Source organism: Colobus angolensis, unplaced genomic scaffold (genome assembly GCF_000951035.1).
Source record: "Colobus angolensis palliatus isolate OR3802 unplaced genomic scaffold, Cang.pa_1.0 Scaffold73, whole genome shotgun sequence".
Classification (NCBI taxonomy): domain Eukaryota; kingdom Metazoa; phylum Chordata; class Mammalia; order Primates; family Cercopithecidae; genus Colobus; species Colobus angolensis.
Genome location: NW_012121043.1, coordinates 11,182,927 through 11,205,679, shown reverse-complemented (window position 1 = coordinate 11,205,679; position 22,753 = coordinate 11,182,927). Strand labels below are relative to the sequence as shown.

The 22,753-nt window shown below is 34.7% G+C and overlaps 1 protein-coding gene across 1 annotated transcript in view; it reads right to left on the bottom strand.

Moving 5' to 3' along the window:
• EPHA6 (EPH receptor A6) overlaps positions 1 to 22,753 on the bottom strand; it is a 952,571-nt gene that overhangs the window by 123,690 nt on the left and 806,128 nt on the right. The window contains exon 14 of the mRNA XM_011927614.1: positions 2,107 to 2,316. Within this exon, the coding sequence (XP_011783004.1) occupies positions 2,107 to 2,316 (210 nt within the window). The remainder of the gene's footprint in view (positions 1 to 2,106; positions 2,317 to 22,753) is intronic.

Genomic DNA, 22,753 nt, shown 5'->3' with positions numbered 1-22,753 from the left:
AATTCTCCTAAGATTTGGTTCAAATTTTGACCTTTTGGGAAGCCTTCTTCAAACTCTGCTTTTTGGTACTTCTATACTTCTTTTTAAGTCCCCCATGACAACACTTACTGTATTGAATTGCAAGGCAGCATGAGCCTTCTACCCTATCAAAGTATAAAGTCTTTAAAGGCAAGAGCTTTATTATTTTAAGTGCTGAATGCCCATGTTCATTATAAAGTCAAACCTCTGAACAGTAAGTAGTTCTGAGACTTAAAAAAAAACTTGATTATATTATTTGCCAGTTAATTGATACCTTCTAAATTCAGAGACTTATTTCTTAATCAAGACATAATCTACAACTTTTCAAAGGCAGTTTTTAGAGTGTTAATATTCTGGTTACCAAATCTGCTATTTAAGTCTGGGGTCCAATCTAAATTTTAAACAGCACTGTCCTAGGCCTCTTAGTCTTTATAATCACATAAGACGGAGTCTTAGATTTGATGTAACAAAACTTACATATGCATAAAAATTTCAGTAATCTGCATTTCATCAGTATCTTACATTTAGTTATAAGCTTACCATTTAAAAAGCACTTAAAATATTATTTTATTAAATTTCAAGTCTATCTATATAGGCTTACTGCCACAAAGAGTCTAGTAATTTCCCATGATATTTTATTTTTTAGTAGATTGTATTTGTTGCAATTTTTATAAATATTACATTTTGAATATTTATATAATACTTCTAAACATTATTCTTCAGCATTGGAAATAATGTGCTTAATGGAAAAATTTTATATTCATTGTTCTATAACTTCAAAAGTTGTTTTAAGTTAAAATTTGTAAAGATAAATGAAAATAAAGACCTTGACAGAAGTGAAAATAATTATGGTATTTTCCAATTTATAAATGGAGTTGAAAATACTGCTTTTGCTAAAGTGAACAAAATGTTTTCAGAACTGATAGACTTATTTTTATGAAGCTTTTTGGTCAAATTAAAAGATCAATAGATATTGCTACATGGCTACTTTATATATCAGACAATGAGAAATTAATTTATTTTCCTTAGAACTGTATTTCTTTGTTGAAGAAACTGAAAAATGTCATTGGTAAATTAATAGAGAACATTTCTACAAAGCAAATATAGTAATGCATAAAATATTCCATTCACAATATTAAAGTTGCATTTTATTCTGGAGTAACTGAATACAGCAAAGTTTCAAAACAACTCATAGAGCATGAAATAAAAAGGAACTCAATAATGAAGTTGCATCTTTTAAAATAATGTATAAAGTGAGAAAATGAGAATATAATAAAAATATTTTGAGTAGCTTTAATGACTTCTTTTTCATTGAAACTGACTGCCAAATGAGTTAATGGTGAAGATTTATTTAAAAAAATAACAGAATATAACTTTACAAATTAGTAGCTTGAAGATAGCACAACAGAGACTTTGAGACCAAATTCCTCAAAACAATAACCAACAAGATCGATGAAATGAATTGATTTAGGGCAGTCAGAAATATTTACACTATTCATAGGACAAATTGAAGTGATACAATTTGTGTATGACAGTTTGGTTCTAAAGTTTTAAACTTGCATTTCTGCTCACGTTTTCTCCAAGCATCATTTAGGAAAAGGTTTAGAGTGTACTTATATATCTCCAAAGAAACCCATATTGTTCATTCTAAGTATGAGCAGATCATTCAAAAACATTTGGAAAAAAGTCATTTCATAGTCACTGGTTCCTCACTATTACTGAGTTAGTAATTAATTATACCATTTAGATACGCAAAACTCTATTTAAAGAAAATTATTAAATCATCGAAGATACTTCAGCCCATGTTATAACATCCAGTCACGACATGGCTGTTAAGCATGATGTTAAAGTCCCAGTACAACGAAAGACAGAAAACAGTCAATTATGAAAAGTCTTTGTTTTCTTTGTTGTTGTTGTTGTTATAACCTAGACATCCAAAGCAAATACTTCTCAATTAAATAACGATGTCAAATTAGCAAAGTAATAAATACAAGCAGAAAATTAGGGAGGCAGAAACAGAATTACTCTAATAACATTAACAACAATAAAAGTAAACAAACTATATGAAGAAAGGGCATATAAACTTACAGTTGTCGTATAAGCAGCTTCTGGCTCATCTTCCAGCACTCTGGAGAGACCAAAATCAGAAACTTTGCATACTAAGTTGCTATTGACCAATATATTCCGAGCTGCTAGGTCTCGATGAACATAACCCATATCAGAAAGATACTTCATGCCGGACGCAATGCCTCGGAGCATTCCGACCAACTGGATGACTGTGAAGTGGCCATCATGCTTCTGCAAGAGAATCACAATTGTTTAAATTGATTTAATGCAATGTGTGCGTGTGTGTATTAAATAAGATCCTTACATTTATTTTATTGGATCAAATGAAGATAAGCATCAAGTTTGCTGATCATTGACTATGTTCACAAGGAAAAGTAAGAATTTGTTTGACATTTAAAGAAATGGGAAAATCTCACTGGAAGTAACGAAGGACAACTAAACAAAGGCCAGAAGGAAATCAACCAAATTAACTCTCAGAACAAAATGATTTCAAAAACGTAGGTAATAGGAGAGAACTAAAGTAAAATAAAGTAAGAGCAAAGGCTGCCAAAAAAAGGCTACCAAACAAATAGAATCCACTTTCCACAGTTGTGAGCTTTGAACCAGCTGTACAGCTGGGTAGAAGGGCAGCTGTATTTATCTAGGACTGGATAAAACCCGTGTGATAACTGGAGATACTGTGAAAAATAGTAGTCAGGCCAGGTGACTCAGGAAAAAAAAGTGATGGTATCAACAAGAAACAAGTATAGGAAAGCAGCAGAAGAATGAAAAAAGCACAAGCAAACAGAAAATAAATAGATTTTTCCATTTTTTTCATTATATAGGGAAGATAGAAACATTGTTGGCAATTGACAGAAAAACGAGGCTATTTTAGCTCCTGGTTGGAAGGATTAGATTAAATAATGTGGAGAATGAGTCAGGAATGGTATTAGTATCAATCCCATCAAAGTAATCGATCCCATCTTATTCCCTCAGCCTTGATTTTTAAAAAATGTTTCTATATTAAAGAGTTAAAAAATATCCAGTTGTTATCTGAGCAAAATGCATGCACCAACAAGACCAGATACAAATAATATACATAGTACCCTTGAAATTAGAGGAAATAAAAACAAAAATATTTTAAGTTTTAAAAATAATGCATATTATTCAACTTAGTTATTTGGAGATTGTTGTTTTTAATGGAGTTATAGAGAAACATGAAAAATTATTTTTTTATACATCAGGCAACATTTATTTATGAATGATATTAAAATGAATATCTAGCAGGAGATTGTAGGGCTATATTATTTATGCTATACATTAGAAGCACAAATAAGAGAAACTTAATAACTTTAAAAGTTAAAGCAGTTTTTATGAATACATATCTAATTTCAAACCATAGTGCAGCTTCAGGACAGAGACGATCTGACCCTAGCTGTCATGGTGACATAGTCTCCTATACAATGATGATTCATTGTTCAGGTAAATGAATAAGCTTATACTACAAATGAAATAAACTTTGTCTTGCTGTATCAACTTACCTGTCTGATAGCTCTCTGATAATATCTCCCAACCCAAGTGCAGAGTAAGAGGAAAAAGCCCTCTCTTAAAAAAACACTCTTACAGCAAGAATATCCATTTAAGCAGGCGCTTCTGTATAATTAATGTATAAAGGATGACCTAGCAAAGAAAATCTTTGGTGTTATTAGCTCTTTATGTTTCAAATCCATCTTCTTAGACAGTACACTATTAGATGAAATCTGCCTCTTCTATCATGTACACTACCTACCACTCTTCTATTAGGAATCTTGAAACCTTTGAGTGGAATCGAAAGTATAAGTTCTTTTGGCCTAGAATGAAGTACACTGAAGTTTAAAAGTTGGCTCTTTTACCTATTCAAAAATGGAGTTACCTCCTATCATAATTCTTGTCAAGTAGAATTTTAAAGTAGTAAGGAATGTTAATGGGGCACCTGAAAACTCGAGAGTCTGTTTCCTTATCTACACGATGGGAACAGAGTTATCTAACTCAGAATTGCAGGGAGAATCACATACAAAGCAGACAGCACAGCTCCTCGCTTAATTTAATAATAGTTACTATTTAATACGTCCTTGTTATTACTGTTATAACGTGTTTTTTTTTCAATTTTAATGAGTCAGAAAATTCCCTTCTCACTTTCCTGAAAAATCACTTCTCAATATATGCTCCTACAAATACGAAGAGAAATAGTTACTTAAGACTGGGCTGAAATTTAATGTTCTATCTATGTTGAGTGTGTCACAAAGCACCAATTAGCTTTTTAAAACTTTTATTGAAGTATAATTAATGTACCATACAATGTATCGTTTAAGGTATAAAATTCAGTTTTTATCTTATTCATGGAGTTGTACAGCTATCACCAAAATCAATTCTAGAACTTTTTCATCATCCCCTCTGAAAAGTCCCATCCTTACCAGCAATAAGTCCTCACTTCCCCTAACTCCTCCCACCACCCTGGGCAACCAGTAATCTACTTTCTAGCTCTATCTATTTGCCTGTTCTGGGTATCTCTTGAATGGAATAACACAATATGTGGTCTTTTGTGACTGTCTTCTTTTACCTAGTATGTTTTCAAGGTTCATCCACCCATAGCGTGTTTCAATAATTTATTCATTTTATTGCTGGATGATTTCTATTCCTTTTGTATATTCATCAGTTGATGGAGTTACTTCTACTTTTTGGCTATTATGCAAGTTATTTTTAAAATTAATCTTAAAATATTTTTGTCACTAACATTTGAAGATTTAGATTAACTGCTTTCATGTCAATCATCATGTAATAATGGTTCTAATAATGGTAAGTGGTATCATTTAAAAAACAAGATTTTGGTGTATTAAAAGAATCTAAACTACTTTCTTCAAGTTCTTTTATAGGACTATAAATGTAGGATATTTACTTCTAATCCATTGGCCAAGACATTCTCAGGGGTCCATGAGGTTAAAATTATTTTCATAATAGCACTAAGTACATGTTTTGGCATTTTTTCATTAGGTTGATATTTGCACAAATGGTACAAAACTCTGATGGGTAAAACTGCAGGAGCCTCATCAGGAATAAAGTCAGTAGCACCAAACCAAACTATACTAGTATTCTCATATTCTTCTCTGACACAGGCACTCACAGAAAGATGGAAAGCTAGTTTTTCTTAAGAATGTCCTTGGTGAAGCAGTAAATCTTATGAGTTTCATTAAATCATGATCTTTGATTACACACTCTCAGCATCAATACCTCTGAGGAAGAGAAGAAAGCAGGATTGGGCAGCAGCAGGTTACACTTCAGTGCCTTCACCCAAAGGCCTTTGTCTATTTTATGGGATGTTCTGGATAACTCCTCAGAGTTGGCTCAAACTGAGGGAAAAAAAGACTGGACCCCTGTCCTCCTACATCAATCACTGGATCCAGGCTGCTCGTGTAAAGGGGTCATGGCCTTGGGTGAGGTAGCTTTCTTTAGCCAAGGGCATTCCCTAGAGAGGGATTTGGTTAAGTAAGGGCTACCAGCTCCCCAAACTCTGGAAGCTGTAGGAATAAGGAAGCTGATCCTGTGACCCTCCCAACAAAGTTCCCGCATGCACATCTTTTCATAACCCTTCCCAGGGAACGCAACCTGTGTTATTTTATCTCTCTATCGCTACAATCATCTGTTTATCCACGATCCACCCATCTATCCACTGGTCTATCTACTGTTCATTAATGTTGGCTTGATGAAAAAAAAAAAGCTCTAAAAATAGTTCCATATGCTTTTGGGAATGCATACCTTAATTTCTTCCACATTACTATAGAAGAAAAATAGCTCACATTCACTGAACACTATAAGCCAGTCCCAGACTAAGGTTTTTACAGGTATTATTTTATTTCATTCTCTCAATATTGACGTGATGTAAATGTAGTGATTATCTTCATCTTGTAGATGGTGAAACTGAAGGACAAAAAGATCTAATAACCTAATAAGTGGTGGAGTCCGGATTTAAATCCAAGCAATGACAGAGCCTGTATTCTTATCTATTGGAGTTTTTGGAAAAACAACTGAACCAAATTTTACATAATCCTGGGCTAGTTTGGGCAGCATAATTTGGCAAAATAAAGCAATGTATAAAGACCTCTAAGATCATTTAACCAAAAGCAAACAAACAAAAACACTCCAGATAAATCAACAAACGAGGATCTATTCACCTCTGTCTGGCTGAGAGGAATAGCCTCATTTATTCATACATGAGGTATAGCACAAATCTATTTCCCTACAAATGACACAACTCTCTTATTCAAACAAAATCTATATTCCTTTTTCTGGTCTTCCTCAACATAGCCTTCTCAAGTTTGGTTTAGGACATACTGGTTTCCTTGAATATGGCAGATGGTTAATAAATGGTGACAGAATTAAATAACTTTTGATCCTATCTTGTGCTGCAATGGTTGTTATTGCTATATTGTTCCTATTGTCTCATATAAAACAGACTGTTTTCTTAAAGTAGGACACGGGTATTATCCCTTTTATGTAGCAGTTCTCTTACAGCATCCACTACATTGCCATGCATTGTGTTAGCACTCGATAAATATTAATTCCAATTGAATTGAATTGTTTATGAGGGGAGGAGAAAAATGTGAGAGCACTGAGATTTAATACTTTTGGGCTTCCTACTGAAGATTAATCTAAAAGAAACTATGAATTTTTTTATGACATATGGTCTCTTCCCAGGAAGGCAGATTCAAATGAAAGCGAGTGAATATGGCATATTTATATACTGCATCTCAGAGATTAGTAGCTAGAATTCAGTTTGTCTTCATCCTCTTTTTTTTGCTCTCTCAACCTGACTGCTGAGAAACATGGAGTTTATCCTCTAACTGACAGAAAGGGTGAGCCTGATTGGAAGGGGTTTCTGAAAACTATACATAACAATGCCTGCTGTTTCTAAAAGCTGCAGAGCTCCATCAGACTGTCTCAGACCCCAGAGCACAGCATCCCCCAGATCTGACGGTAAATGACATGTCGCATTGTCTATGCAGTAACCCAAGCTCTTCACGATGGTTGTCATGGACTGTATCTACATACACTTCAAGCCTCCCAGTGTCCATTCATCTTAGGCTGAGCTCAGGTACTTAGACTGAGGTTAGGACAAATATAGGATCTGAGTGCCAGGCTGTCCCGAAGGCATCACATTACTGTCCAACAAGGTTTTCTGTGAAAACACAAATCTTACCCTTTGACTTGCTTTAAACACTTCAGTGATTTTCAATGACAGAATAAAGTGCAGTGTTTTAGTCATGAATACAAAGACCTGACCCTTGCTCGTATTTTACTTGCATACCCTTATTCTGCTTTATTTTATTTTATTTTATTTTTGCATGTGCTCTATTCACCCCTACAACATGTTGTTTTATATCTAACGTGCTTTGCTTATACAGTTCCCTCTTCCAGGAAGGTCATTCTAGTCTTTGTCACCTGAGTTTTTCTGTGACATGTATTATCTCTTCCAGGAGGTCCTTGCTGAATCCTCAAGTTTATTCCTTCTAACAACACTCCCTGAGTATCCTATGGGCCAGTTACTATAGTTCTAGGTGCTAGGAGTCAATGTGGGAAGCAAAACAGGGTGATTTGAGAGCGATAGAGAGAGAAACTTAGTTCAACTTGGCTCTGTCTCTAAAATAGATCTCAAACCTCGGCTAAAACCAAATATGTATGTGTTCATCTCTCCCACTGGATTGAACATGATTTTGAGGACAATGAGCATACCTTGTCTTGTTCACCCTTGTAATCCCAGGGCCTAGCACCTTGCCTGGCACACAGTGGATATTTACTAGATATTCACTAAATTGAACTAAACTGAATTCATTTATTTTTCTCTTAAAGGAGTGAAGCTTTTCAAACTTTCAGTATGTGGTAAGATATTTTCTAGAAGTATTGTTAATGGAAAGTCATACTTACTGTAGGGCATTCTCTGCAAAGATCATGAATGAACAAGAAGTACTGAAGTGTTGACTACACTTGCAGCCATCTCCATTTTTGAGGGCAAGACTCTGATTATGACTACTACCAAATTTTTATCTTTTTGCTGAAGAGTGAGGAAAAGGGAACTAAATATCTTATATAGATATCTGCTATATTTCTTTCTAGATCTTCAATGGAGAATCACTGATGTCAAGTCCACCAACCAAATAGCTTAGAAACTGTCAAAGATCTATGGACCATAATATAAATCACTGCCCTCAAACTTTCTTGATGAAAAATGTGCATTATTAAAGCAGATAACTCTGGTGATTCAGTGTCCTAAAAAGGTTAAATATGACGGTAGGTGACACTATAACTGGTAGATGATAAGCTGCTATTCTTGAGGAGAATTAACAAAAATTGCATGTCACTGATTCTACAAACATTCAGAGGATACACTTCACACTGTGGTGTCATGGGCACCTACAGTAAACAAATTTCACAGATTCCTCACATATCTGGTTCAATAAACACTATTGGATAATGACAATTTAAGCTAAAAAAATAAAGTAATGGAAATTTGGGCCACATGTATATCAAAAGCCTTTTTGGCTCACTAACTATGAATTATAAGAAATGACACTAGCCTTTCAAAACAAAATGACAAAAATAGGAGGCTAAGCGGAAGCCTTGTAAAATTATTAATTCCAAACCTTTGAGTTGAGTTATAAAATGGCTACGCAGGACATTTACCTTACTAGATGGTTTATAAAAGACCAAGGTATGCAAAAACTGGACACTTTAAGCCTGTTGTTCTGGTTTTTGTGTTGCTAGAGGTCATTCTCAAAAAAACTGGATGTCAGAAATGCCCGGGGCTCATGAGAGACAAAAGATGGGCATCTCTGAAGAGCCAGAACAACACAGAGGATCTGACTTCTGGGGTTCTGATTGTCCTTTGGCACAAAAATATCCTCACCCATGTTATCTGCATGTTCCCACTTACTTTTGTTTTGCTCTCTGAAATTCCTCTAGTAAAATATTTGTGGAGTTTACAAATGCAGGAAAAGATGAAAAATCATCTGGAGAAATTAGAATAGTAGTTGTGAGTCACATACTCGCATAAGTCAATCTAACCTTATATCCAGCTAAGATTTGTGCCAATGAGAAAATGGAAACTGAGATTAAGATGGGATGAGACTCCAGGTTACAGGTGATTTTATAAGGTGGAAATAGACCTACACTCAGGCAAGAGGGGATGAAGAACTGCTACCACATGTGAATTCTTACAATAAAAGTTTTATCTTTGAGGACGTGGAAGGAAGCACATGAAGAAATAGGTAGATGACATAGAAAAATTGCCTTAAAAATTTTGCCCAGGGCAAGTCACGTGGAGGGAAGGAAAACACACTTTCCACATTTTGAAGGAGACTTCTAGGCCTCTTTCTATTGGACGTTTTGTCTTTTAGCTGTAGTCTGTGTTAAAGAGGCTTCTATAAGTCTGCCTAGGGACTTTAGCAATGTCTTTAAAAGAAATATTTATGGAAAAATGCATTTTGAGTTCTGAACAATTGATTTATAAATGACTTTGCAGAAAACAGTCCTTGGAGGATTACTCCTATAACTTAAATTTAAAGTTAAATTCCAGTTTTTATATGTTTCTAAATCAAAAAGGTGACTATACTATGACTTTTTAAAATGATGTTGAATTTGAAAAAGAAATGTTTGGGATTATTTATAGATTTGAAGACACGAAATCACTCTTGTTTTTAAAATAACCACCAAATAAATAAGTAACTATCTCCTTTTTATTGAAAATTGTCTTGGTTCTTGTGGTCTCCCCAGTTGAAAATCTTATTAGAATTTAACTTAATAAATTCTTCAAAGCTCTTTCTCTTGTAGTCATCATATATTTTGAATTTACGCTAGGCACAGTTATATTTTTAGTTGTAGTTGAGAGAGGCCACAAAGAGTGAAATCAGTAATTTCAATAATAAGAAAACTAAAAATGTCACCTCTAATACACTAAAAACCTAGGAAGAACATAAGTAGATATGGATTTGTGAAACATCGTGGTTGGATTTCAAAATTACATGTTAAGAGCTAAAAATGAATCTGAATGTAATCTAGCTTTAGCTTACAAAGGTTACTACTGAATTGGCTTTGTTAAAAATAACTTCTGCTTAGGTTTACATGAAAGTAATATATACTAGCTACTGTATGCTACATTTATACAAACTCTAAATTTAAAGTTATTATTTGGGGCAGGGTGTCACAGAGTGCCATCATCTTGATGAAGCATCATTAGAGTATATCAGAATAATCCAGGGAAGTTTTTGCAGAATATATATGTGTATGTCTGCATATATATATGGTAAAGTCTCTTGAAGATGGTGATTCTGGTTATTGGGCATGGTTGAGAATTATAAATTTAGGGTTTAATATTCAGTTCTGTAAATCCAATATCTCATAAATGGTCCAAACACAAAGATAGGAGTGACCATAGAGGAGTTCAGGAAAAATACATAGAATATCTTTATATATAAGTATAATTTTAAATTATGTACAATCAAAAGATCAATGACAAGTTTCATATGCAAAAGAAGAATTAGTGAGAATTATAAATTATAATTTCATGGTATCAGTTAATACAATGTTTAAAGAGGTATATTCATGCTATTGAATATTGCTGCTCAAACTCCTAATTTACAAAAAAAAAAAGTTCTCTCATCCATACCATAGGCTTGGTTCTAAGCACACCACACTCTCATATATGTGCATGTCTAATGTCACATTATTTTTAGAATAGTATTTAGCATTTGGCTCAGGTGTAGTAAATAACATTCTACTGTATGAAGTTTAACCTATTTTTCTCTTAAAAATGTAATTAAGGCATGTTTCAACTATAATTTTTATGGCTTAAAAACAGCTCGTCAGGCATGTTGGCTCACATCTCTAATCCCAGCATTTTGGGAGGCTGAAACAGGAGGATCATTTGAGACCAGGAGATTGAGACGAGCCTGGGCAACACAGTAAGACCCTATCCCTACAAAAATAAAAAATTAACTGGCATGGTGGTGCATGTCTGTAGTCCAGCTATTCAAGAAGCTGAGTTGGGAGAATCTCGAGCTCAGGAGTTTGAGGTCACGGTGAACTATGATCACGTCACTACACTCCAGCTTGGGCGACAAAGTTTCCAAATAAACAAATAAATAAACAAACAAACAGTTATTGGTGGGTAAGTGCAATTTTCTTATTTTCCACTGCCGAATATAAAATGGGTGTTATTTAGATTAATTTCACTCTTCTACCTTAGCACAAATATAATCACGTGCACACAATTTACATGAAAAGTGTGCTAATAAAATACAGCTCTCATTATTAATAAATAACTAGTATAAGGTAAAATGCTATCTTTACTAGATTTATAATTTGAGTACATAAATATTTTAAAAATCTCTTTAAATTTTAAATTAATATTTGCTTTGCATTTGCTTAAGGAAACTCTTCAAATGTCTCACATTGCTTTTGAAATGCTGACATGCACTTATATATGTTATTTCAATACTCATATTCCTGAGATATATCTACAGTTTTTAATGATGAAAATTGAAACTATTTTTAGCCACCTGAAAAAACAGATCAGGAAATTACAGACAATTTTATGACTTTTAGTGCTATCTTCTGAAATATAATATAATAATAGATGTCATTATGAATACCTGATTATGTGGTAGACACTGTTCTAGGAGTTTTATGTCTATTAGCCATTTAATAGTATAGTGCAATAACCTTAGGAAACAGTTATTGCCTATCATTGAACTTATTTTGTAGGTAAAAGTTGTCCTTGATTTTCTGTTTCTTTTATACACTCTATCCAATCCATTAGCAAATCCTATTGGCTCTACTTTCTTTTTTTTCTTTTTGTCTTTTTCTTTTTTGTTTATTTTATTTTATTTTTTATTTTTTTGTTTTTTTTTGAGACGGAGTCTGGCTCTGTCGCCCAGGCTTGGAGTGAAGTGGCCGAATCTCAGCTCACTGCAAGCTCCGCCTCCCGGGTTTACACCATTCTCCTGCCTCAGCCTCCTGAGTAGCTGGGACTACAGGCGCCTGCCACCTCGCCCGGCTAGTTTTTTGTATTTTTTAGTAGAGACGGGGTTTCACCGTGTTAGCCAGGATGGTTGATCCGCCCGTCTGGGCCTCCCAAAGTGCTGGGATTACAGGCTTGAGCCACTGCACCCGGCCTGGCTCTACTTTCAACATACATCATAGACTTCGACCATTTCCCTTAAACTCCACTGCAATGATCCTAGTTTAAAGCATCATTATCTCTTACCTGGATTATGGCAAAAGCCTCCTAATCTCCCTGCATCTATTTGTGCCTCACTGTAGTCTCTTCTCAATACAGCAATAATGAGTGATCCTTATAAAATATAGTAATTAGGTCATCATGCTATGCCTCTATTCCAAAGACTACAATGGCTTCCCATATTACTCAAAGGCAAAGTCATTATAATGGCCTACTATGCCTGATTCCATTAGTTTTCCAACTTGGCTGCATATTGGACTCAACTGGGGGAACTTTTGACAAATATTGATGCATATGGCCCATCCCAAGAGATTTTGATTTCGTTGGTCTGGGGTAAAGCCTGGAACTTGAGAACTTTAAAAGGTCTTTAAATTTAAATTATTATAATATATAGCCAAATTAAGAATCATTTTTCTCCAAGAGATGTTTCCCTTTTTGTCTCCATCTGCTCTGACTTTATCTTTTACCATCCTTCTCCTTACGTACTCCTCTCAAGCCATAATGATAGGGTGACTATACATTTTATTGTTCTAACTGCAGAGTAAAAGGCTCATGCTAGTAATTATAAAGGGACAACATGCATAATTTGGCACTGTTTTAGGAAAAACAGGCATATGTTCATCAAGCATAAATACTTATTTGCAGTTCTATAGAAATAAAATTCTCCTACTCCAGAGAATTGGCACTTGCTATTACTATTCCCTGGAATATTTTCCCTCAGGTATCCACTTTATTTTCTCCCTTACCATCTTCTAATCTTTACTCAAATGCCATGTTTCAGTAAGACCTTCTCTTCCACTCAATTTAATCCTGAAACCCACTCTCAATTCCGCTTGCCTTTTCCCTGCTTTATTTTTCTCCACAGCAATAACATGATCTGATGTGCCATATATTTTGCTGAATTCTTATTTCCCTACCCACTCAAATTTTTATTTCTCTTTTGCTTACTTCTGTTTTCCAGGATCCAGCAAAGTACCTGGCCTACCGTAGTCTGTCAATGCATATTTGCATAACAAATGAATAAATGATTTATCAGCTGTTTGACATTGGGCAAGTCACCTAACTTGCTTTGCCTCAGTTTGGTCATTGGTAAAATGAGGATAGTGGTGATATCTACTTCACAGTGCTGCTGTGAGCAATAAGTGAGCTAATGCATGGGACTGGAATAATGCCTGACTCATAGAAAGCACATGTAAATGTTAGTTACATTAGCTTATTAAGTATATTAATCTCATCTTTACTTCAGCCACAGACTCCCAAATGGACATCTAGAAGTTGTCATTTCTGAAACTGTCTCACTTCAGAAATCTTAAACATCAACCTAGTGTTATATTGGTAAACCTGCTCTCTAGAGAAAAATAAGACAGAAAGCCCTGATTTGTAGCATTTGCCAATTCTTGTGGTGTAAATACTCCCATCATAGCAAATTTTAAGCTACTAACAGTTTATCAGCCAGTTCTTGCAAACTGATAAGATCTGGCTCTAGCACACTACTGCCAGTACCCTACTTTCTGGCCACATTCTTCTTTCCCTTCCTCTCTTACCCTCATACAAAACTATACTTTCTCATCTCTGCAATAAAGACTTCTAGCCCATATAATTTTGATTATTCCTAGTCTATTAGACTCTTCGTTTCCTTCTTCATCTAGCATGGACTCACTCTCTGTTACCTGAATAATCCCTTCACTACCATCCTCAGTTGCCTTTTGGCATCCTTGCTTTTCTTTTGTACATGCTCTACAAACCATAGTTTCTGTTATCTTCACCCTTACATTTGGGGAGTTGAGTGTTCACGTAGAAAATCACATAAGCATGCACATCACTGTCATAACACATTTATGTTCTTCAGCATCATCTGAATGTTCAGCATGATTAGTTAATTGTTTTTCTCCAGGACCAAGATGAGGACTGGCAAGTTTGGGGAAAAATGTATACAACTAGCACATATAATCGGGCCAACAGGCCAAAAGAACATCTCTCCTGGATACTTACACTGCATACTATTAATAACTTTGATAAAGATTTTTGGTTCGTTGCACCTGCTGGGTCTTGAAAAAACAGTCTCTGGAGTAGAACTTGCTCTTCATGGTCCAGCACTTCCATAATCTGCTACTTTTGTTTTTAATTTCAATAATGATTCCAAACATTCACCTTAAAGGAAAGTTTGTCCTCAAATTCCCATAAAAACTCTTCTACTACTTTGTGTAGAAATGAAATAGAATCAGGCATCATTTCCTTCAATTTATGCATGTTCCTCATAAAGCTATCTAGATCTACAACACTCCAGTCTTGGGAGATGCGGAGGCTTCTGCTCTCCAAAGTCAATCCTCCACCAGGTTCCTTGATTTTATACCTTTTCATCTCCTGAAATCTTTTGTCTTATCAATTTTTTAAATCCCCCCTCCTTCTTTTTCAGTGTATGCATACTCCAAATTGTCATCTATTTTAAAAATACCCTTGATTTTAAGATACAACAATTACAAACATTAACGTAACTAACAACAGACCATCAAAATATATGCAACAAAAATTGACAGAATTGATAGAATTGAAGGGAGAAACAGATAGACAAACATTTCAAAATCCCACTCTGAAAAATGGACAGAACAACCAGAGAGAAGATAAGAATATGAAGGACTTGAATGACACAATAAACCAACTAGATCTAACATAAGTAAACACTATACCCAAGAAAAATAGAACAAAATTTCATATGGAATGTCTTCTTTGATAAGCCATATGTTAGACAATAAATTTAAATATCAAGAGATTTCAAATAGTAGATTTCATACAAAGTATGTTCTCTGACTACAACAGATAAAGTAAGAAGTAAATAATAGAAGAAAAATGTAAAAGTCCATAAATTTGTGTACAGACAATAAATTTTCAAACAACCAATGGATCAAGGAAGAAATCACAAAGAAAATAAGAAAATACTTAGTGACTACTGAAAATGAAAGTGTCTCATACTACAATTTGTAGGACACACATCCAAAGCAGAGATAAGGAGGAAATTTGTAGCTATAAATGTCTGTATTAAAAGAAAGAGGAATATCTCAAAACAACAACCTACCTTAACAACGTAAGGAACAAGAGAAGAACAAACTAAACCCAAGGGTAACAAAAATAAGGAAATAAAAATAAGAACAAAGATAAATAAAATAGATGATAGAAAAACAATATGGAAAATCCACAAAACCAAAAGTTGGTTCTTCCAAAAGAACAATAAAAGTAACAAACTTTTGTCTAGATTGACCAAGAAAATAAAGAGAAGACAGAAATTACTAAAACCAGAATGAAGGTGGGATATTACTACCAATTCTACAGAAATAAAAAGGATTATAACAGTACTATAAATGATTGTATGTGAATAATTAGATAACCTGGATAAAATGGAAAAATTCCTAGGAACACAAAACCTATCAAGACTAGATGATGAAGAAGTAAAAAACCTGAATAGACCTATAACTATTAAGAAGATTAAATTAGTAATAAAAAAACTCTTGATGAAGAAAATCCCTGGACCTGATGATGATGGCTTTCTTGGTGAGGTCTACCAAACATTTAGAGAATGAATACCAATCCTCCTCAAACTTCATCCAAAAAAACTGAGGAGTAGAGAGACATTTTGATTCACTCCACAAACATTGCCTTGATACTAAAGCCAGACAAAGACACTACAAAAAACCCCTACGTTACTACAGACCAATATCCCTTAACCATTCATGAAAAAATCCTCAACAAAATACTAGCAAATGAAATTCAGCAGCATATTAAAAGCATTATACACATGGCCAAATGGAATTAATTCATTGAATGTAAGGATGGTTCAAATATGAAACTCAGTCAATGTAACACACCATATTAACTGAAAGAAGGGGGGAAAGCCCCACAATGATCTAAATTGGTGAAGAAGAAAACATTTGACAAAATTCATCACCGTTTCATGATAAAAACACTCAACAAGCTAGGAATAAAAGAAAATTAGTTTGACATAATAAAAGCTATGTGTATGTGTATATAACCCACAGTAAACATCATACTTGACAGTTACAAATTGCAAGTTTTTCCTCTAAGATAATGAACAGGGCTAGGATGGCACTTTCACCACTTTGGTTCGACATAACTATCAGAATTACAATAACATTTTTTTGGCAGAAACACAGAAGCCCGCCCTAGAATTCACATTCACATTATATTTCAAGGGACCTTAAATAACCAATAAAGAGGAGCAAAGCTGGAGGATTCACATTTCTTGATTACAAAACTTAGTATAAAGCTACAATAATCAAAATATTTTGGTATTTGCATAAAGACACACATATTGACCAATGGAATAGAGCCCGGAAATAAACCTTTTCATGTATGATTGCTATGGCTTGAATGTATGTGTCCTTTCCAAATTCATATGCTGGAATCTAATACCTAATGTGACAGTATTAAGAGTGGGGCTTTTGGTAAATTATTAAGTCATGAACACTCAGTCCTCATGAATGGGATTAGTGCTATTGTAAAAGAGGTTGAAAGGAGCATCCTAGTCCCTTTTTGCCCTTTTTGCTCTTCTGCTCTTCCACCATGTGAGGATACAGCTTTTGTCCCTTCTGTCATGTGAAAATACAGCAAGAAAATGTCATCTTGGAAGCAGAGAGTAAGCCATTACCCTTGGTCTTGGACTTCTCAGCTTCCAGAACTGTGAGAAATAAATTTCTATTATTTATTACATATCCAATCTGTGTTATATTGTTATACAAGCAGGAATGGACTAATAACAATGGTCAAATAATTTCTGATAAGGGTGCCAAGATTATTAAGTTGGGAAAGTACAGTCTTTTCAATAAATGGTGCTAGGAAAGCTGAATATCAACATGCAAAATAATGAAGTTAAATCTTTACCTAAAACGTATGCAAAAATTAACTCAAAATGCATCAAAGACCTAAATGTAAGACCTCAAATTATAAAACTCTTAGAACAAAACATAGTGCAAAAGCTTCATGACATTAAATTTGGCAATGATTTCTTAGATATGATACCAAAGCCACAGGCAACAAAAGGAAAAACTGACAAACTGGGCCACATGAAACTTAAAAACCTTTGTGCATCAAAAAACACTCTCTGCAGAGTACAAAGCTAACTCACACAATGGGAGAAAATGCTTGTAAATCATATATCTCCTAAGGGAATAATATCCAGCCTATATAGAGAACTCCTAAAATTCAACAACAAAAAAATCAAGCAACCTGATTCAAAAATGGAAAACGGACTTGAATAGATACTTCTACAAAGTAGATATACAAATAGCCAATAACATTGAAAAGATCCTGAAAATCACAAATCATTACAGAAATTAAAACTTCATTGAGACACCACTTCACATCCATCAGGATGGCCATTATAACAATAAACATAAAACAAACAAAAACGTCAGAAAATAACATGTGTTAGTGAGAATACCGAGAAATTGAAACCCTTGTACTCCGTGGGTAGGAATGTAAAATGACATGGCCAGTACAGAAAACAGTATGGCGGTTCCCCTAAAAGTTAAAATTAGAATTAAAATATTATCCAGTAATCCCACTTATGGATGTATACTCAAATGAATGGAAAGTAGGGTGTCAAAGTGCATCTATTCTCATAATAGCATTCTTCGCAATAGCTAAAATATGAAAGCAACCCAAGTATCCATCAAGAGATGAATGGATAAGCAAAATGTGGCATGTACATACAATGGAATATCATTTATCCTTAAAAAGGAAGGAGATTCTGACATACACTTCAACATGACTGAACTTTGAGGACATTACGCTAAGTGAAATAAGCCAATCACAAAAGACAAATACTATATGATTTCACTTAAATGAGATACTAAGAGTAGCCAAACTCATAGAGACAGGCAGTGGAATGTTGTTTGCCAGGAGCTGGGGGAACGGAGAAGGGGGGAATTTAATGATTTTAAAGAAGTGGGAAAGTTTAATTACTTAATGAGTGCAGCATTTCAGTTTTGCCAGATAAATAGAGTTCTGCAGACGGATACTGGTGATATTTGCAACAATGATATGAATGTACTAAATACCACTGAATTGTGCACTTAAGAATGGTTAAGATGGTAAATAAATTTTATGTTATGTGTATTCTATCAAAATTAAAAAATTGAAAAGAAATCCTTGATTTTTCTTACATTTTGGTCTACTAGCATACTAGCATTCGATTTATTACTTGCCTTGACATCTCACCCACCTGTTCCCAAAGGAATCATCTTCACCTACAAATTCCTGTTAGTTGTTCATTCTCATTTTTGCTCTCTGCAATCTGGCTTCTGCCTGAGACCAAGCCATTGAAAATGCTCTTCTTGAGATCACTAAGTCCCTCTTATGTGCTAAATCCTATAGATGTTTCTTTGTTTCTGTCTTTCAGAATTTCTCTCCTGAATTTTTCACAATTGGTTATGTGCTCGTGACTTAAAAACTGTATTCCTTTGGGTTTGGGGACTTTATGTTTTTCTGTCTCCCTCCTTGTTCCTCTTTGCCCACTCTTGCCTAGTTACCTTTGGGAATTCCCCCCATGCAGCCTCTCAGATTGGTATGGCACAAAGTTCCACCCTGGTTCAATGTTCTTCTTAGGAAATATCATGGTTTGCATTTAGTAACTACCTTTATGCTACCAAGTCCCAGATGTTCAATTTTAGCCAATATTTTTCCACTGAGCATAAGATTTGTATTTTAAATTGCGGTCTAGACATCTCCTTTTTTAAAAAAAATTTCAAAACTTTTATTTTAAGTTCAGGGGTATGTGTGCAGGATGTGCAGGTTTCTTAAATGGTTGTGTCATGGGGGTTTGTTGTACAGATTTCACCCTTCAGGTATTAAGTCTAGCATCCATTAGTTACTTTTCCTGATCCTCTCCCTCCTCCCACCTTCCACTCTCTGAGAGGCTCCAGTGTGTGTTGTTCCCTTCTATGTGTTGTCCATGTGTTCTCATTATTTAGTTCTCACTCATAAATGAGAACATGCAGTGCTTGGTTTCTGTTCCTGTGTTAGTTTGCTAAGGATAACGTCCTCTAGTTCCACCCACGTGCCTGCAAAGGACATGATTTCATTATTTTTCATGACTGTATAGTATTCCACAGTGTATATGTACCATATTTTCTTTATCCAGTCTATCATTGATGGGCATTTGGGTTGATTCGATGTCTTTGCAATTTTGAATAGTGCTGCAATGAATATATGTGTCCTTGTGTGTTTATAATAGAACAATTTCTATTCCTTTGGGTGTATACTCAGTAATGGGATTGTTGGGTCGAATGTTATTTCTGTCTTTAGGTCTCTGTGGAATAGCCACAGTGTCTTTTACAATGGTTGAACTAATTTACACTGCTACCAACAGTGTATAGCCGTTCATTTTTCTCCACAACCTTGCCAGCATCTATTATTTTTTGACTTTTTAGTAATAGCCATCTGACTGGTGTGAGATGGTAACTCATTGTGGTTTTGATTTGCATTTCTCTAATGATCAGTGATGCTGAGTTTTTTTCATATATTTCTTGGCCACATGTATGTCTCCTTTTACATGTCTGTCTGTTCATGTCCTTTGTCCAGTTTTTAATGGGGTTGTTTGCTTTTTCCTAGTAAATTTGTTTAAGTTCCTTATATATGCTGGATATTAGACCTCTGTCAGATGCACAGTTTGCAGAAGTTTTCTCCCATTCTGTAGGTTGTCTATTTACTCTGTTAATAGTTTCTTTTGCTATGTAGAAGCTCTTTAGTTTGATTAGATTCTATTTGTCAATTTTTGCTTTTGTTGCAATTATTTTGGTGACTTCATCATAAAATTTTTGGCTGTGCCTATCTCCTGAAAGGAATTACCTAGGATGTCTTCCAAGGTTTTTGTAGCTTTAGGTTTTACACTTAACTCTTTAATCCATCTTAAGTTAATTTCTGTGTATGGTGTAAGAAAAGGGTCCAGTTTCAATTTTCTGCATATGGCTACCCAGTTATACCAGTACCCTTTATTGAATAAAGAATATTTTCCTTATTGCTTGTTTTTGTCAGGTTTGTCAAAGATTAGATAGCTGTAGGTGTGTAGTCTTATTTGTGGATTTTCTCTTCTGTTCCACTGGTCTATATGTCTGTTCTTGTACCAGTACCATGCTGTTTTGCTTACTGTAGTCCTGTAGTATAGTTTGAAGTTGAACAGCATGATGCCTCCAACTTTGTTCTTTTTGCTTAGGATTGCCTTGACTACTTGGGTTCTTTGTTGGTTCCATATGAATGTTAAAATAGTTCTTTCTGGTTCGTGAAGAATGCCAATGGCAGTTTTATGGAAATAGCTTTGAATCTATAACTTGCTTTGGTCAGTATGGCCATTTTAACAATAGTGATTTTTCCTTTTTATCAGCATGGATAGTTTTTCCATTTGTTTATGTCATCTCTGATTTCTTTAAGTAGTGGTTTATAGTTTTCCTTTTAGAGATCTTTCACTTCCCTTGTTAGATGTATTCCTAGGTGTTTTATTCTTTTTGTGGCAATTGTGAATTTGGTTATTTTGTGATTTGGCTATTGGCCTGACTGTTGTTGGTGTATAGGAATGCTCCCATTTTTTTCCACATTGATTTTGTATCCTGAGAGTTTGCTGAAGTTGCTTATCAGCTTAAGAAGCTTTTGGGCTCAGACAATGGGCTTTTGTAGATATAGGATCATGTAATCTACAAACAGGGGTAAGTTTGACTTCCTTTCTTTGTATTTGGATCCTCCCCTCCCCCCTTTTTTTTCTATTGTCTGATTGCTCTGGACAGAATTTCCCATACTATGTTGAATAGGAGTGGTGAGATAGGGCACCCTTGTCTTGTACCCTTTTTTCAAGGGGAATGTTTCCAGCTTTTGCCCATTCAGTATGATGTTTGCTGTCAGTTTGCCATAAACGGCTCTTATTATTTTGAGGCATATTGCTTCAATACCTAGTTTATTGAGAGTTTTTAACATGAAGGGATGTTGAGATAATCATGTGGGTTTTGTTTTTAGTTTTGTTTATGTTATGTTATGTTTAGTTTTGTTTATGTTTGTTTATGTTATGAATCACATTTATTGATTTACATATGTTAAACCAACTTGCACCCTAGGGATGATCACCACTACTTGATCATGGTGGATCAGCTCTTTGATGTGCTGCTGGATTCAGTTTGCCAGTATTTTGTTGAGGATTTTTGCATTGATGTTTAGCAAGGATATTGGCCTGAAGTTTTCTTTTCTGTTGTATCTCTGCCAGGTTTTGGTATCAGGAAGATGTTGCCCTCATAGAATGAGTTATGGCAGAGTCCTTCCTTTTCAATTTTTTAGAATAGTTTCAGTAGGAATGGTACCAACTTTTCTTAGTACATCTGGTAGAATTCAGCTGTGAATCCATCTGGTCCTGGGCTTTTGTGGTTGGAAAGCTATTTATTATTGCCTCAATTTCAGAACGTGTTATTGGTCTGTTAAGGGATTCAATTTCTTCCTGGTTCAGTCTTGGGTGGATGTATGTGTCAGGAATTTATCAATTTCTTCTAGGTTTTCTAATTTATGTGAATAGAGATATTTGTAGTATTCTCTGATCATTGTTTGTATTTCTGTGGGGTAATATCTCCCTTATCATTTCTGATTGTGTTATTTGAATCTTCTCTCCTTTCTTCTTTATTAGGCTAGCTAGAAGTCTATCTATTTTATCAATTTTTAAATAAACCAGCACCAGGATTTGTTGAGTTTTTCAATGGCTTTTCATTTCTCTCTAGCTCAGCTCAGATCTTAGTTATTTCTCATCCTCTGATAGCTTTGGGATTTGTTTGGTCTTGGTTCTCTCATTCTTTTAGTTTTGATGTTAGGTTGATGACTTGAGTTCTTTCCAGATATTTGAGGTGGGCATTTAGTGCTAAATATTTCCCTCTTAACCTTGCCTTAGCTGTGTCCTAGAGATTCTGGCACATTGTACATTTATTCTCATTAGTTTCAAGGAACTTCTTGATTTCTGCCTTAACTTCATTATTTACCCAAGTCATTCAGGAGCAGGTTATTCAATTTCCATGTAATTGTATGGTTTTGAGTCTATTTCTTAGCCTTGAGTTCTAATTTGATTGTGTTGTGGTCTGAGAGAATGTTATATGATATCAGTTCTTTTGCATTTGCTGAGGAGTGTTTTACTTCCAATTATGTGATCAATTTTAGAGTAAGTGCCATGTGGTCATGAGAAAAATGTATATTCTGTTGCACTGGAGTTGAGAGGTCTTCAGATATCTATCAAGTCCATTCAATCCAGACCTGAGTTGAAGTCCTGAATATCTTTGTGAATTTTCTATCTTGATTATCTTGATGATCTGTCTAATATTGACAGTGGGGTTTTAAAGTCTTCCACTATTATTGTGTGGGAGTCTAAGTCTCTTTCAAGGTCTCTAACAA